Source organism: Zeus faber (assembly GCF_960531495.2).
Source record: "Zeus faber genome assembly, chromosome: 13".
NCBI lineage: Eukaryota > Metazoa > Chordata > Actinopteri > Zeiformes > Zeidae > Zeus > Zeus faber.
In genome coordinates, this window is record NC_137198.1 from 18,842,454 (window position 1) to 18,857,918 (window position 15,465).

At 51.1% G+C, this 15,465-nt stretch overlaps 1 protein-coding gene across 1 annotated transcript in view; it reads left to right on the plus strand.

Annotated features, from left to right (window-relative positions):
* The window catches only part of scaf8 (SR-related CTD-associated factor 8), a 33,657-nt gene extending 31,408 nt beyond the window's left edge, over positions 1-2,249 (plus strand). The window contains exon 20 of the mRNA XM_080013057.1: positions 14-2,249. Coding sequence (XP_079869183.1) covers positions 14-2,073 — 2,060 coding nt within the window. The 3' untranslated portion in view covers positions 2,074-2,249. The remainder of the gene's footprint in view (positions 1-13) is intronic.
* Positions 2,250-15,465: the final 13,216 nt, after the last annotated feature.

A 15,465-nucleotide genomic window follows, 5' to 3' on the forward strand; every position in this document is an offset into this window, starting at 1 on the left:
TTCCCCTCCCCAGGCATGCAGAACGCAGTCCGTAGTGGAATGGGTCTCTTGGGGATGCACCCCACCACCTCCCTGGCCCATCCCCTGCACCAGTCTGCACTGGCCGGACAGAGGATGCCCGGCCTGCTGCCCCTGGACCTGCGCCCCAACCTGCTGCAGCCAGGCGCCCGCTTCCCCCTCCTCATGCAGCAAGGCCTGTCCCAGCAGGCCCGCAGCCTTCTGGAGTCTTCTCTCCAAGCTCGTGCCCGGGCCCCCTTCGCCCATATGGACCCCTTCAACAGGCCCCCCAACCCCACGCTGAATGACACCTTGCCCAAGACCGAAGACGAGCCTTCCGCCGGGGCCGACGAGGGCAAGGACCAGGACTACCGCTTCCCCCCACCAGAGAAGCAGAGCACCGGCCTTCTAAGGACCCCGCCTCCAGAGCACAGAGACCCCCTGGGTGGAGCGGGTGGAGGAGGAGGAGGAGGAGGAGGTGGTGCTGGTGGTGCTGGTGGTGCTGGTGGGGGTGTTGGAGGAGGCAGGCCTGCCTTGCTCCAGACTCCAGCCGCTCAGACAGCCAGAACTAGCCTGGTGGGGCGTCTGCAGGCCCTGGCAGGCTTCACCCCTGATAGCCGCTGGGGCCCGAGCCGAGGGGACTTTGACGAGCGGGACAGCATGCGGGGGGGCCAGCCGGCTCACACGGGGCAGAAAGGCTTCCAAGACGAGAGACAAACTGGCGGGCAGAACTTCCCCAACCGCTTCGAGAACCGTCCTGGAGCCCCAGGAGGAGTGGTTGGAGGCGGGCCAGGGCCCGGGCCCGGACCCGGACCTGGGCCTGGGCCCGGGCCTGGGCCTGGGGCCTCAGGTGCTGTCGGACCCGTCGCAGGGCCGCCGGCCTGGAATCGCGGTGGAGCTGCGGCGGCCGCACCATTCGAAGGCGATATGCACCAAGACCTGGACGAGCGCAGGCATCCCTGGGAGCGGCAGCGCGATCGAGACGAGAGGGATAGAGATTTCGACTTCAGGAGGGAGATGAACGGGAGCCGCCACAGCCGCGAGAGAGACCGCGACAGAGAGAGGGAAAGGGAGAGAGAGAGGGAAAGGGAGAGGGAGCGTGGCCGCGAGCGCACCAGGGAGCGCGAACGGGACCGGGACAAAGAGAGAGAGCGTGACCGTGGGGGATGGACGCCCCTCCTGCCTCTGCCCACGCCCCTTCTTCCAACCCCGCCCCTCAACCCCAACCTGAGCCTCAACCAAGGCAAGATGCTCGCCCCCCTCAAACTGAACCCACAGATGCAACCCAGGTTCCCTTCCCTGCTGCTCCCCCACACTCAGGCCAAACCATCTCCCGAACCGGTTCTGAACCCGTTGCTGTTTTCAGCTCCATCTCCATCTTCCAAGTCTCCACCTCTCGCACAGCGGCAGGGAGCGGTCCCCGCGCCCCCGTCAGGAAGCCAGACTCTCTGTCCGGCCAAGTCTCCTCCCACAGCCCAGTCTCCGCCCGAGACCAAGGCTCAGAGCCCGCAGACGGAGGCCCTCTCTCAGGACGGGGCGTCCTCCACCCCGCCCGACAGCACTCCGTCAGCTCCCTCGGCGCTGTCGCCACCCAACGCTCCGGCCCGGTCGCCCGCCAAGGCGCCGGCCTCTCCGCTGGTCCAGACCCCAATGCAGGCTTCGCCGCCGGTCGCCACCTCGCCGGCGGCCTCCCTACCGGCCGCCAGCCCCCCCGCAGAGACGGCAGACTCTCCAGGGGAGCCGGAAAACCCAAAGGTGGAGCCCAAGGAGGAGTCACGGGAGCGGCCCCCGTGGTCCAACGGACCCGCAACGGACAATAGCTCCGCGGCTGAGCCCACTCCGGAGCCCTCCCCCGAACCAGAATCAGTGCCCGAGGGGGCTCCGTCCCCTTCCCTCTCACCTCCCCCTACCCCTACTGTTCCTGCAGCCCCGGCGCCGGACGAACTGGAGAAGCCCCAAAGCGAGGCGGTGCCGCGGCCGCCGGGCTCCCCTCGGGACGTAGACAATGAACAGAGTGAGCCGATGGAGGAGAGTCAGCCAGTGGTAGACACTGACACAGACACTGAGGGGACATAACCATCACTCAGTAGGTAAAAGATCATTTTGTAAAGTTGTCTCTTCTTCTCTGTACTCATGCCGGCAAAACCGCCGCCGCCACACAGGACACGGCGGGTAACAACTCACACCAGTTACTGTCAACAGTCACAAATGATTTTTTTCTCTTACAAATACCAGTGTACTTTTAAATAGATGGCTCGCTAGCTCATTTTAATGGTAGATCATTTTTATTTGTATTTTATTTCTTTTAATATTTTTTTTTAAGTTGTGACGCACCCCCCCCCCCCCCCCCCCACCCGTTTTAATGAATTTTAAGCTTGGTGAATTTTCATGAATTGCCTGCCAAATTGTTCAATATGTAAATGGGAGATGGGGAGGTGGGTGACCTTCCTATGGAAGAGCGTAAGTACTCATGGCAGTTCCACCCTGACTGGATTGAAACCCGTCAGAACACAATACTTGAAAACGCAGCAGTGGCTGGCCCCCGTTTTCCGTCTCTGTTTTTACAAAAGCTGCTCCAGTTTTAACCTAATGCTTTTTGTGGTGTCCTATTCTGCTTCCTGTTTTTAAGCAAAGGCGATAACCTCCATACAGTGAGACCAGTATCGCTGCTTCTAAGTGGAGAGAAAAAAAAAAGGAACATTTTAAAAAGATGCAAACTTTACTCTGTTGTATCCCCAAAAATAAATGTCTGTGATTTGTTGCATATAATCCATTAAATTGAAAACAAGCAAGCGGAATTCAAAATTAACACGCCAGGTTGGAGGAAAAGAACGAGGAAAAACAGATCGGAGGGAAGCTCTGGATGTTGGGTGCACATTGTTTTTAGTTTGAAATAAACATGCTTTTGTTTGTATGAAGGCGTTCTTCAGGACTGTGTTTTGTGATCCTGAACCGGCGGAATCTCAGACCCATACAGACTTACACCAGTTTACACTTTTATTTTGTACATTTCTTTCTCGTAGCCCCGAGTCGCTCCTTTTACTTCAGTCCGTGATGTTGGATTGCAACCACGGGAGCGGTTTTGTAGTGTTTGTTTTTTTTATTTTTTTTTTTGTTTTGTTTTTTTTTTTAGTTTCCAATGAGTTTGGCCTGTTCCTTCCCACGCCAACAGTTATGCTAGGACACCGTTGGATGCCCTTGTGCCTTTCTTCGAATTAGGTTTGTTGTTTGTGATGCCAACCCCGGGAAACTCCAGTGCGATTATTGCCGCGGCGTGCCACCCCCCCCCCTCCCCTGTTTAATGCCACCGACCCGAGAATTGAGCGGCCTCCCTTTTCGAACCGTCGCGGGGCGCTTTGTACAGCACTAACGTGTAGGAGAACAAGTCCATGTGCATGCAGGCCTGCAGCCATGTGTAAAACCTTCCTGTCTCTTCATTTCATACCTCGAGCATCTTTTCTGTTGAGACGCGGCGCTACTCGGCTGCCGCTTCAGACCAAAATGTCCACCTGCAGGAGTTGTGATGTTGAATAAAAGATGAAGGTGCATCAGCTGTTTATTTTTCATTTTGTCACAAGTCCCGCTCGCCGCTGCTCAGTTAACTCCTCGCACACACACAAGATCTGGCTATGAATCATGGAGCGGCCTGGGGGTTTTGGTAACTAGGTTTTAGGTGAAAAGCGCTTTGATTGGTCTTGATTTCACTGTAACCATTTTATCCGATTTATCCATATATTTATTTTTTTGTCAACATCGGTCAAGTACTTCTGCATCAGAGTCACCATGGCTGATGTTCTGATGACACCCGAAGCCTACCGCTGAATCTGATTCTTGCCTTCATACTAACCTTATGCTTACTTGTTCAAGATGAACCAACTCCCTTTATACTCTACCAGAGAGAGAGAGAGAGAAAAATCCTTGTACTTACCTGTCTTAAGTTCTGTAGGATAAAATAATGGTTAGGCTTATTCCTCCTGATCACTTACCTTCTTATCTGACTTAAAATATCAATTCATCTAGTTCACTACCTAGCCTGTTTCTACCTTATACGCGGACCTCTACCAAATAATATAGTACTAAACTGCAATATTTCATTGAATAAGAGAGATGAAAGTCTTAAAATGGTCTTAGAAAGTTCAAAATTTAACTCTAGGGCACATGCAGACACCCCAAGCGTGTATAAGGATTCTTTGACGAAACAAAATTAGAAAAATAAATAGTATTGATATTTGCGTGGTCTCGTGGGTTTTTCTGCCAAGCCTTATATCATCAGCCATCATATTTTGAACACAGAAATTATCGTATCTGTTCCTTCTAAATATTCCGTTCCAGTCGGATTTTAAGACAAGGGCGTGAATCTAGAATTCTCATGCTGTATTCTCAGACCAAAAGGTCAATTCCACACGGTCTGCAAGGCACAATCTTCTATTTCACACCTCACAATGAAAGTGCGGCTTGTTTATAACCAAACGCCTCCTCACTGGGGCCGTCTTTCGAAATGCGAATCCACAATGAGCAATTTTTTGTTATTTTTAATTAAAAACCAAACCAGCTGCCTGGGCGGTGCCTTTTCAAACAGAAGGAACCGCAGGCAATACATGAATGATGGCAAAGGGAGCTAGTAGCTCAGTCCCTGCACTGGCAGCGCCCAGGCTGGTATGGCCGCAGAAGTGCTGACTGGGCACCAAGCTGCTCTTTTTAGAGACAAATAGGGTAATTGCACCATATCACTTAGTGCCAGGGCCATTTTAGCTTGTTTTCATTATATTACTTGAGTTTTCTTAGTCTGTTATGGATCAGGTTCTCGACCTCGGGGCTGCGGCCCCTCGCAGGTTTACTCTATATGCGCAGGCGGTTGCGGGACATTTCTAAAACTGATACATTGATTTAAAAAAATAAAAATAAAAATAAAAATTATATTAAAAAAATGGGTCACATACAGTAGGTTTGAAATATATAATTTCCATACAATTCATTTGGAGCTCCGTCCGCACTCAAATTCATATGAAACCGTTTCCGAATATGCAACGAGGAATATTGATAGCCGCAATCCAGTTCTTCAAGTGCAGAAATAAAGATTCTTATTTCCCCTCAATATGTTGCTTATAGGGCTTAATGTGAATGGTAATGCATACAATAAGTGGCGCCTGTTGTAAAATATTAATAAAAGTGTAAATAAGTTCGGCAAGAATTAAAGGACCTAAAAATAGGGTTATGGGCCAAAAAAAAAAAGCTAGAGAACCCCTGTTGTAGATGAAGAACTGTGAAAGCGCTGCAGCCCGGTGTGATGCAGCGTTTTGATCTGAGTTTAAACTCTTATTCGGTGCGGGGCAGGGGCAGGAGGGGGAAAGGTAACAGCTGAGAAAGAATTAAGCCTCGCCGGGAACATCCTTTCACCTCGGCTCAATGAGTTGTCCGACTGGCTTGAGTTAGTAGTTCCGCTGGGATCCGCTCCGCAAATCCTCCCGCCTCGCCCCCCTGACCCGGCAGTCCGTCCTGCTCTGGCCTCGCGCTCCCTCCCTCCCTCCCTCCCTCCCTCCCAGCTCCAGTTTTGACAGGGCTGAGACCCCGGCCAAATCCCCATGCCCTCCATCTTTCACACACACGGAGAGAAAGTTGGCTCAGGCTTTCCAGTGGCAATAAAATGTAACTTCTCTTACATCTTGCGGTTATTTTACCGCGGGACAAGGGGGGAGTCTTGGCTGCGTGCGCGGCTTGGTTTCATAATGTTAATTGGGAGCGTCGGCCAAAATGGAACCCGCCTCGCATGCTTGTTACGGAGCGTAGGGCCAAAAGGAAGAACGGGGTTACGACGTTGGGGGAGTCGTATAATGTTACGCGGCTCTTTGTGCCCGCGTTCTTGGAGACCTCGGCGCCACACACACACACACACACACACACACACACACACACACACACACACAAATATCTCTTAACCACAATGCGCGCGCATGAGGTGGGCCGGGCAGCGTCGTCTAGACGTCAGAACCCACTAAAACCCCGGCAGACCCCGGGGGACGCAGCCGTGGCGGGAGGCTGACCTTTTAGTGGAGGATTATTCCAGCATGGGCGACTAGCGCTTGAGTGCCACGGCAAAGAGCGCGGGCGTAGCCAGGTGGGTATCATTATGCACGGCGTGGGTTCAGCTTTATGTCGGAAAGAAGATAAGTTCCCCTCTGCGAGGATGTTAATTAGGACTATAGTTCTGTGGGGGGGGTAAGAATAGCCTCGTAAAAACACGGTTTCACTACGGCGTGGGGAGGAAACCGGCCTACCACCCTCCAACCTACCCTCATGATTCCACTTCGTATTTGAATCGTGATTTCCTCCATTGGGGATTTATGGGCCTACCTACAGGGCCTGATCCACTTGTATATTTAACAGTTTCAGATTGTAAAACATTGTTTTCCCTGCCCTCGTAAGGTATACGTTTTATTTTATTTTTTCTGGCATGGGGTCTTGGTTTTAATGGTGAGTTGAATTTTCCCACGCTTTCAATGCAATGCACCCTGAAGGTGAAACACTGGCGTTCATGTTTCAGTCCCAGAAAGTAGAATAGAATTATTATGAAGGTTTTGCTGCCACAGGAGAAATAATTTATCCATAGTTATCCATAGTTGATGTGCTCTGCCTACACTATACATTACTAATAGCACCTGCAGTGCCCTGACTGACCTGTAGAGGTCAGTGTGGCGCTGCAACACGCATCCCTTCTCCACTGGGGGAAACTGGTCGGTCATGTTCTGTGCACAGTGTGCTTCATGGGGAGCTCAAAACCCGCAGTGTTCTGCTATATTACCTTCCGAGCCTTTTGTTCTCCACCCAGACAAATGGAGGAAAGCCAAGGTGAAGAAAGCAGTGCATGATATTCTTTTGGAAACATTTGAGGGAGTAATAATAATAGCGTGGATCACTGCATCTCACCACATAGGGTATATATGGGGAGATGTAATCACACGCTTATGCTGATACTCTTTCAGATCAGTAGGCGGGGGAGCACAGTGTGATGAATGGGATGCGTTTCTTTTCGGAAGAGACCCGGAGTCTGCAGCATCACTGGCTGAGTGTTTAATTGGTTAGATATCTCAGAGTCCCCAGACCGAAACCCAACCACCTCTGCTTGCAAAACGCTGGTATATTGGAACAAAGCGGCAACGTAGAGGAGGGGGCAGCGCGTGCAGCCTGCATGCAGGAGCTTGTTACAAAGCGTTGGCTGATCTATATGTCTACCTAGTTGCGCCCTATCTCGGCTCCCGCTCGGCAGCATGGGAAATTGCTCCTGTGAGAAAGTACATAACTTTCCTCTGACTGCAGGAAGCCTCCGTCCACCCGGCTGCCCCTTATCAGGGCCGACAGACACCGAGGGGCTGGACCGAGGTGTCCGCCCCCCTTCAACTGAGACACACATCCAGGCCAACTGCAGCCTGAACCCCCTCCCCTGAAAACCGGCGGGAATAGGGATGAAGGACTTAATCCTATTTTAATTATATAAATGATGTATTGCTCCCCATCGTGACCTCCCTCTTTGTTATGAATGGTTCAGTCGAGCGAAAAGAGGAACAATATTGAGGTTTGAAAAAGGGTCCTAGGGGTTTCCCTACACCCTGTTACCAGACTGTCCAGCGGACCAGGGGCAAGGAATTAAAGTTTAATTTGATGGTGTGGGTACGGTGCTGGAGAAAACTCAGTTGGAGTTGGGAGTAAACCGCTGCCGTTGATGAAATGCAAATAATTGTCGCGACAGTGTTCCTCCGGCCGCGGCTGGTTTCTGATGAAATTACAGAAATAGGCATACGCACAAAAACACTCCCCATCCCCAATGCTGCTGCTTGATGAGGACTATCTGTTCTGGCTCATGCTGTATCATTTAGCCTTTAATGTTCACGGGAGTTAGGGGGGGGGGAAAAATCATTTCACCCTCTCTCAAATTGGAAATTTGCTGTGAGATGATTTTTTTTTTAATTTTTACCTGGCTCTGCGGGAGGAAGGCAGGACAATGCTCCGTCTGAAGGAAGGGATGTGTTTGCCACGTCAGACTGCATTCATATTCTGTTGAGATCTGTGTGTGCGCGATCAGAAGCATACTTGTGACAATTAGACCCAGTCCTGGGCGTGTGTGTGTGTGCATGTGCGGGTGCGTGTGCGGGTGCCTGTGCGTGTGCGTGCGCCTCGATGACGTGTCAACAAAACCACGATGTAATCTGAAATCTGAAACACATTGCGGTAAACAGATCGTACACGGGAAACGGATTTACATTCTAGATTTGACGTCTACGCTAATGGCTTTGCCCACATTTCTCCAATTCTCCTTTTCCATTTTGGGAACACAAAGGACGCCGCGTCAATAGGGCTTATCTGATATTAACACATTAACTTCTAATCTATCCGAAATGATAGAAGCTGTTTAGCAGCTTATCGCCGCAGACTGTTTATTATTGAAGGGCGAACGTGGGTGGTCAGCGGGTTTTGGTTTTGGATGGCAGAAGGTTATCTTTGAGTGAGAGAGCGAGAGAGAGCGAGATAGAGAGAGAGACAGAAAGAAAGACAGACAGACAGACATGGTAGGGACGACCAAACTAGCAAACATGTCCAGAAAGGACCTGCTCACAAATCACCGTTGCAATTTGGCACATGAGCAGATCCTACAGGAGTGAGTGTGTGTGTGTGTGTGTGTGTGTGTGTGTGTGTGTGTGTGTGTGTGTGTGTGTGTGTGTGTGTGTGTGTGTGTGTGTGTGTGTGTGTGTGTGTGTGTGTGTGTGTGTGTGTGTGTGAGACTGGGGAGCTTATTAAATCTACCAACATGGAGATGGAGGAGGGGGGGGATTCGGAGGTTAGGGAGGAAAGGCAGTTCTGCAGTATTGCTGAGTAAGCGAGGGAGCATTTGTCTGCGCAGCACACTGTCCTTGGAATTGGGGAGGTGTGGGGGGGTGGGGTAGCATTCAAGGCAGACAGACAGGTAGGGGAAGCTGCATTTGGCTGTGGAGCCATTGGACATTTTAGGGGTGATGTGAGAAACAGTGCTGGAGAACACCCGCAGGGCTTCAACTGGAGAAATATTCACCGGGAATTACAATAAAATGGTCACACTCTTCTGCTGTCCTACATGCACACACACACACACTGATCAACACGTGTGTAAATGTGAAAGCAGTCGATGCGGTCTTACATTTCACAAACCTCCCACACACACACACACACACACACACACACTCTCTCACTCACTCACATGACTGCATATGTATGTCATGTCTTGTTTTTTTGTTTTGCGGGGGCAGGGGTTAGGAACACTAGTGAACACCAGTAATTACGAAGCTGAGTCAGCGGCTGCCCGAGGATGTGACACCTGGTTTGCGGAGCCGGCGAAGAAAGTCTCATTGTTTCCATGCGCTCAAAACGCGGGAGAAAGTGCGTGAGACGGACGCTCTGTTTACCGCTCTGTGCACTGTCATTCGTTGGCCCCTAAAGTAAGTCTCGTGCTCTCTCTCTCTCTCTCTCTCTCTCTCTCTCCCTCCCTCTCTCTGCGTTTAGCTGGTAATTACCCCCGAAGGCCCCCTTGTTGTCGGGCTGTTTGTTGACGGCGGTGGAGGCTGGCTTCCTCCCGAGAGCGGAGGCGTCACTCAGAACTGAAGCTCCAAAAAAAAAAAAAAAAAAGAAAGTAAAGCTCCAGAGGAAGAGGAGGTGGGGAATGTTGTCAGTTTAAAAAGACAGGGAATCCCCGAGTCAGCGGGCTCTCTGGAGTGCTCTCAGAAGAATCTGGAGCCGCTGGTTGGGGATCCTGAGGGGCTCTTATCGCCGCGAACTGGAAGCAGTTCCGTGTAAAACAACACATAAATAAATATAAAGAGAAGGCTGGGGAATTAATTCATATTTCAGTGCTGTCGTATCGAAATGAAGACGTGTGGTGGCAGTTTGTAAGTCCCAATTGATGATACTCAGCGTTATCGTCTTGACTAGAAAGGAAGGAGTCTGTCTGTCCCATTCGTTTATCCCGACGACCGTTCGTCTGAACTACTTCACGCTTGGCGGGTGTATCATTGGGGACCCAGGGGCGTGCAGTGTCGAATTTGGTGCAATTTGAAGTGGTTGAGCACGTGCAATATTGATAAACTTTCATTAACGGCGAGCCAGCAGCGGGGTGGGGCTTCAGGGCTCGGCGCCTCACAAACCGTGTCTTTCCCGGGTGTATGACTTTAACTGGCGGTTTCATTCTGGAATGCGGGACTGAGTTGTTGACATTTCGTTAAACTGTCCCATGAAAATGTCTTGAGTCTTCAATTTTGAACAGGCATGTACTAGTATAGTTAAATATGTAAAATTCCCTATTATTCCCTCGGATTTTTTTTTGAATCTTTAATTGTCACACCACACTACAACACATGCATACACACAGGCCTCTGCATTTAACGCATCCTGGCTTGTCCTTCCTCCGGCAGCCAGGAGCAGTGGGCAGCGTTCAACAACGCACCCAGGGACCTGGTTCCAAATGTCCATCGCTGGTCAGACGATGATGTTTGCATGTTTTTGGTTGCAAACTCCACACAAAAAGGCCCCTAACTGGGAGATAACCCACCGGAACATGGTGCCAACAGCGCCCCAGGCAGGAACCTTCTTGCTGTGAGGCAGCAGTGCAATGGTGCCCAGATTGTGCCCATATACGATCTATGCGATAATAAACTTAGAAATAAAATACAATAACAAAGGTAGCCTATGCAATATGCAAATTTGCATGAAACCATTTCCTAACATGCAATGTTTAATAAGAAAGATTCTTATTTCACCTCAATCTGTTACTTATAGCCCAATTGCTGAAAATAGTTGCTGTCGCAAGAATTTTGGGAGACCTAAAAAAAAAACCCCAAAAAAAACAAACGGGCGTTAAGAGCACCCTGGTATAATGTATTCGTTTAAACAGAATTCCGAATTCCGAATTGCGTGAGCATCTTAGCTCGTGTCAAAAGGTCAGTTCGCAAAACGCTTTTTGATCCCTTCGACAGCAGATGCAGCGAGATTCCTCTTCTTCTCCACCCGGTTGTATAAAGAAAACCAACGTCCTGCTCATTAGCGCTTAACCCTGTAGAGCACTTCAGGCCCCCCCCCCCCCCGAGCCATCGTGTGTGTGCGTGCGTGCGTGCGTGCGTGCGTGCGTGCGTGCGTGCGTCAATAACACCCAGGAGGGTTCCTCTGTCGCCCGCTGATCGGGATTAAATATTCATGATCATGATTATTAATGGCCAACAGGCATCTGGGATCACCGGGGTGTCACACTCATGCACGTGCACACGCATACACATTTCTACAACGCACACACACACAAAAAATATTCATTCGCTCTAGAAAGTATTGTAAAGCATTCATACTTCTGTACACACACACTCTTGTACTGGTATTAAAGTGAAGTCCGAGTAAATATACTTGGTAGGTGAGGACCCATGTTTGCGGTGCACTTCTAAACCAAAAAGTAGTCCATTGGACCATTCCCCCACCAGTATAGTAAAACAAGCGCACACAGTTCATTGGCCGGGTCTAAGACGTGGGGGCTGTTGTGTCAGATAACTGGACCTCTAGATCTGGATCCACTGGCATGTTAAATAGAACAGATTTCCTGTCTACCCCTCTCTCCCTGGAACCGGGGCTCAGCTCCCCCAGGGGCGGGGGGATGAACTGAGGACCTCGCTGGGAACATCTGTGGTGTGTGTGTGTGTGTGTGTGTGTGTGTGTGTGTGTGTGTGTGTGTGTGTGTGTGTGTGTGTGTGTGTGTGTGTGTGTGTGTGTGTGTGTGTGTGTGTGTGTGTGTGAGAGAGATGAAAACCCGCCAGTCCATCCTCTAAAGGTCAACAGCTCAGTCTCCCGGGGAGGGGGCTGAAATTCTGCATATCTGCGGCACCTGCGATCGAGGTGAAAAATGAGAGGAGGGTTCGCCGGATTGCTGACGCTGCACTGTGCACGTGCGCTCCGTCGCTCCGGTTCCCCCTCTCATCACTTCTGTCCCCCGCCCCCTCTTCCCTCTAACTAACCCCTCCGCCATTTCATTTTGCCCCCACACACACACGCACACACACGCGCACAAACCACCCAAGCACAGGGCAGATGTCGCCAGGCCGGGCGCCGTGGTAACAGAGCCTTGTGCATGGACCTTGGCCGATCGATAGAAACACGAGACGGGGGTAATAGAGTGGAGGGGGAGGGAGGGTGGGTATAGGAGCAGAAGGTGGGGGAGGTTGGCGTGTAGAGACTTTGGGGAGGGCTGCAGCAGCAGAGGCCCATACATACATGAACAAGCAGGTAATCTGTACCTCCGTCATGCCCCAAAGACCTTCCCTCACCCACCTACCAATACCTCAAATCCTCCCCCATCCCCCTCCGCCGCGTGTCCCACTCTGTCCCGTGAGACGCCCAAAGGCGAAAATGAGAAACATGAACTTGGCGCGTGTCCACCTCCCACCCACTCCACCCCCCTTCTGCGACACCTCGCTCCAGTAACTGTGTAAACTGAGTTAGAGAGGTAAGGCTCGGGCCGGGCCGGGGCGAGCCGGGGCCAGACGACTGGAGGCGAGAGGCCAAGAGACGGCGGCCATTTGTCAAGCCGATAGCTGAGGGAGGAAGAGAGAGAGAGAGAGGGAGGAGAGGAGGGTGGAGGAAGAGCGGTCGGGAGCTGATGAATTGGCCTCCCCGAGCCAACAGTTAAGACTGTCTGTCTCCCCTCCAGACGCCCTGTCTCTTTCCAGCACACATGTATGAACTGTGCGCGTGGAAACGCACACGCACATACGTTGCTGCCAAGAGTGGACTGGTGGGGCGGAACGTCCCACACACGGCTGACTAAGCATTGCGCGTGCGCGCGCACACACACACACACACACACACACACACACACACACACACACACACACACACGTATTAGTGTCGTGGATAATGTAGGTTGCCCACCGTGCCCTTCTCAAGGAGACTTAGGCTTCTCGCTCTCACTTTGTTATCAACACACACACACACACACACACACACACACACACACACACACACACACACACACAAATGCTCCCCCACACGCGGAGAGAAAGCACCACCATTGGGACGACTAATCCAATTTCACAGCCTAAATGGAGAGAGTCTCACATGCACACATCCATTATCTATTATTAGCTAAACGAGTTAATAGGTAAACACACACAAACATGTGGCTGTCGAGAGCGCCGCAGACATCAGGGGAGACCCGGTGCCATGTCGAAACTGGTGTTTTAGCAGAACAGGAGCCTGCTTCGCTTAATAATACGCTGCCGCCATCCCTCATAACACCTTACGTCGTGCTTCAAGAAATTGTGCATTGAGAATTGTACTTTTTAAAATCTTTCTATGTATAAATCAATTGAATAACTGTCTCAGTTGCTGCCCTTCCCCTTCCCATTGTTCTGCTTGAATGGTCAGTGTTTACCTTAGATACTGCATTTGGTTACACACACACACACACACACACACACACACACACACACACACACACACACACACACACATCGTGTGCAGACGCGTTTTGTCTTTCTCCTCCACCCACACACATCGTTGCCATGTGCAGTCTGGCAGGGCTTGTAAACAAATGGGGCCAGACAGTTTGGGGGAAGTATCAGCTTTCCATTTTAAGCAGCTCCTGGTCGGTCATCCATTAACCATTTGTTTAAGAGCTAAGCCGTCAGACAGGGCAACTGTGTTTTCGGCCCGTTCTTTTCGGTGCCGCGGAGCGCTCCGCTAGCGGGCGCCGATTTTTTGTGGCAAACGGACCCGAGCAGTGTGTGTTCCTAATTAGGGAGGCGAAACGAGCAGAGTTACAGCCTGTGGGTTTAACAAGGTGTGTTTATCAGCTGGGCGCTGCGCTCCCCTCACATGGGTGTGAAAATACTTCGCAGCACGAGGTCGCGGGTAATAGTTTGCGAGGCTGTCGCTACCTCGGCGGAGGCCTCGAGGGCCCCGTGCGGCGATGAGGGGCCCGTTTGTCTTTCAACACTTGAGCCAGTTGAGTCCAGCGAGGACACTTAGCGATTCACAACCTGCTACGATCGTAAGCTCTCGTTTTTTTGATATCGCAAAACGCCGTCGGTTCGGACGCGTCGGAATTTGTCTCCAAAAACGGAAACCTCGCAAGAGAGAGACAGGCTTTATAAGCTGGCCTATTGCTCTTATCAAACGAAACGGGCTGTTCGGTCCAGTTCACTATATCACATTACGTCCTAAAGTGAATAATAACATTTAACGTGGATTGGAATCAGCCCCTTTCAGTTTTTACCGAATGGGCCTCTTGGTTTCCCTCGAGCTTGTTTGCTGGATCGTAATGTGCCCTTCACAGTGGCCAATAGATGCAAAGTGTTAAGTGTCCTCGTTGCAGAAGGCTTCATTTGTACGACCACGGGGTGCAGCGGCGTGAGGTCACTTAAAGATCTCACACCACCCGTCGGAGAGTGGAGCCACTTCCTTATTCACTGGCAGAGAGCCGGGCCCTGCTCAGCCTCGATATTTCTTTCATGAGGTCTCCTCCCTGCCGTCCCTAAAACATTCATACCCTTTTACTTTCTCACGTGGGATATATTTGGCCACCTACGCCCTCTCAACTTTGTCACTGTCAGATTTGACCTACATCGGCTCAAGAGGGGGGGGGGGGTCTGAACGATGTGGTAATATGTTGTCTCTGGAGCATTTTTAGAGCAATGGCTGATATCGCGCCAACCGCAGAACGAGAGAACCGCCACCGGCCCATCCATCACAAATTCTCTCTCCTTGTTTGGACATACCTGTGGCGCCGGATCACCACGTGACGATTACTTTTGGTCAGACGGAGAGACAAATAGGCTCTGGGGTTGTTGTTTTTTTTGCTGATGAAAGGCAATTTTCTTGTCGGTCGGTGTAAACACTATACTCTGCTGGGAGAAAATACTCCAGGCCAGTTGCCATTTTTAGGCGAGTTGGGCTGCGCCGCCTGTGGTAGGCGAGGGAATTGGTAAAAGGAACAGGATATGGGTGGATAAAATAGCGACGCCTGGATGCATCCAGTGTTTTTGAGCTTATTCAGCTTCTTTACAGTTTTGCTTGTTTGAGTAGCGGCTTCTCTCTTTTTGAGTTTATAAAATCGCACGCATCCGTGTCACCGGGACAGTGTATAACAAGCCCTCCTTACGACACATATAATAGGCTCTGTGTTAAGAGCCCCCTTCTCCCATTCATCATAACTGTGTCTCAGGCGTGATCTGAAGACGCTCCTGCTCTCCACTCCACTCCTTTGTCTCTCAACCCGCCGCGGCTCAAATAGGTCCGACACCCGTCTCCCCACTCCCTCCGCCTCCCTTCTCCTCTCTGGCCTCGCCTTCCCTCAGTCAGCCAGACAGTGAGCGATGATGTGCGTCATGGGAGACAGATCCATCACATGCACTTTCCCACACCGCCCCTGCCCGTTGCGGGGCCTTGAGGGATGGATCTTGTGCGCTAGGC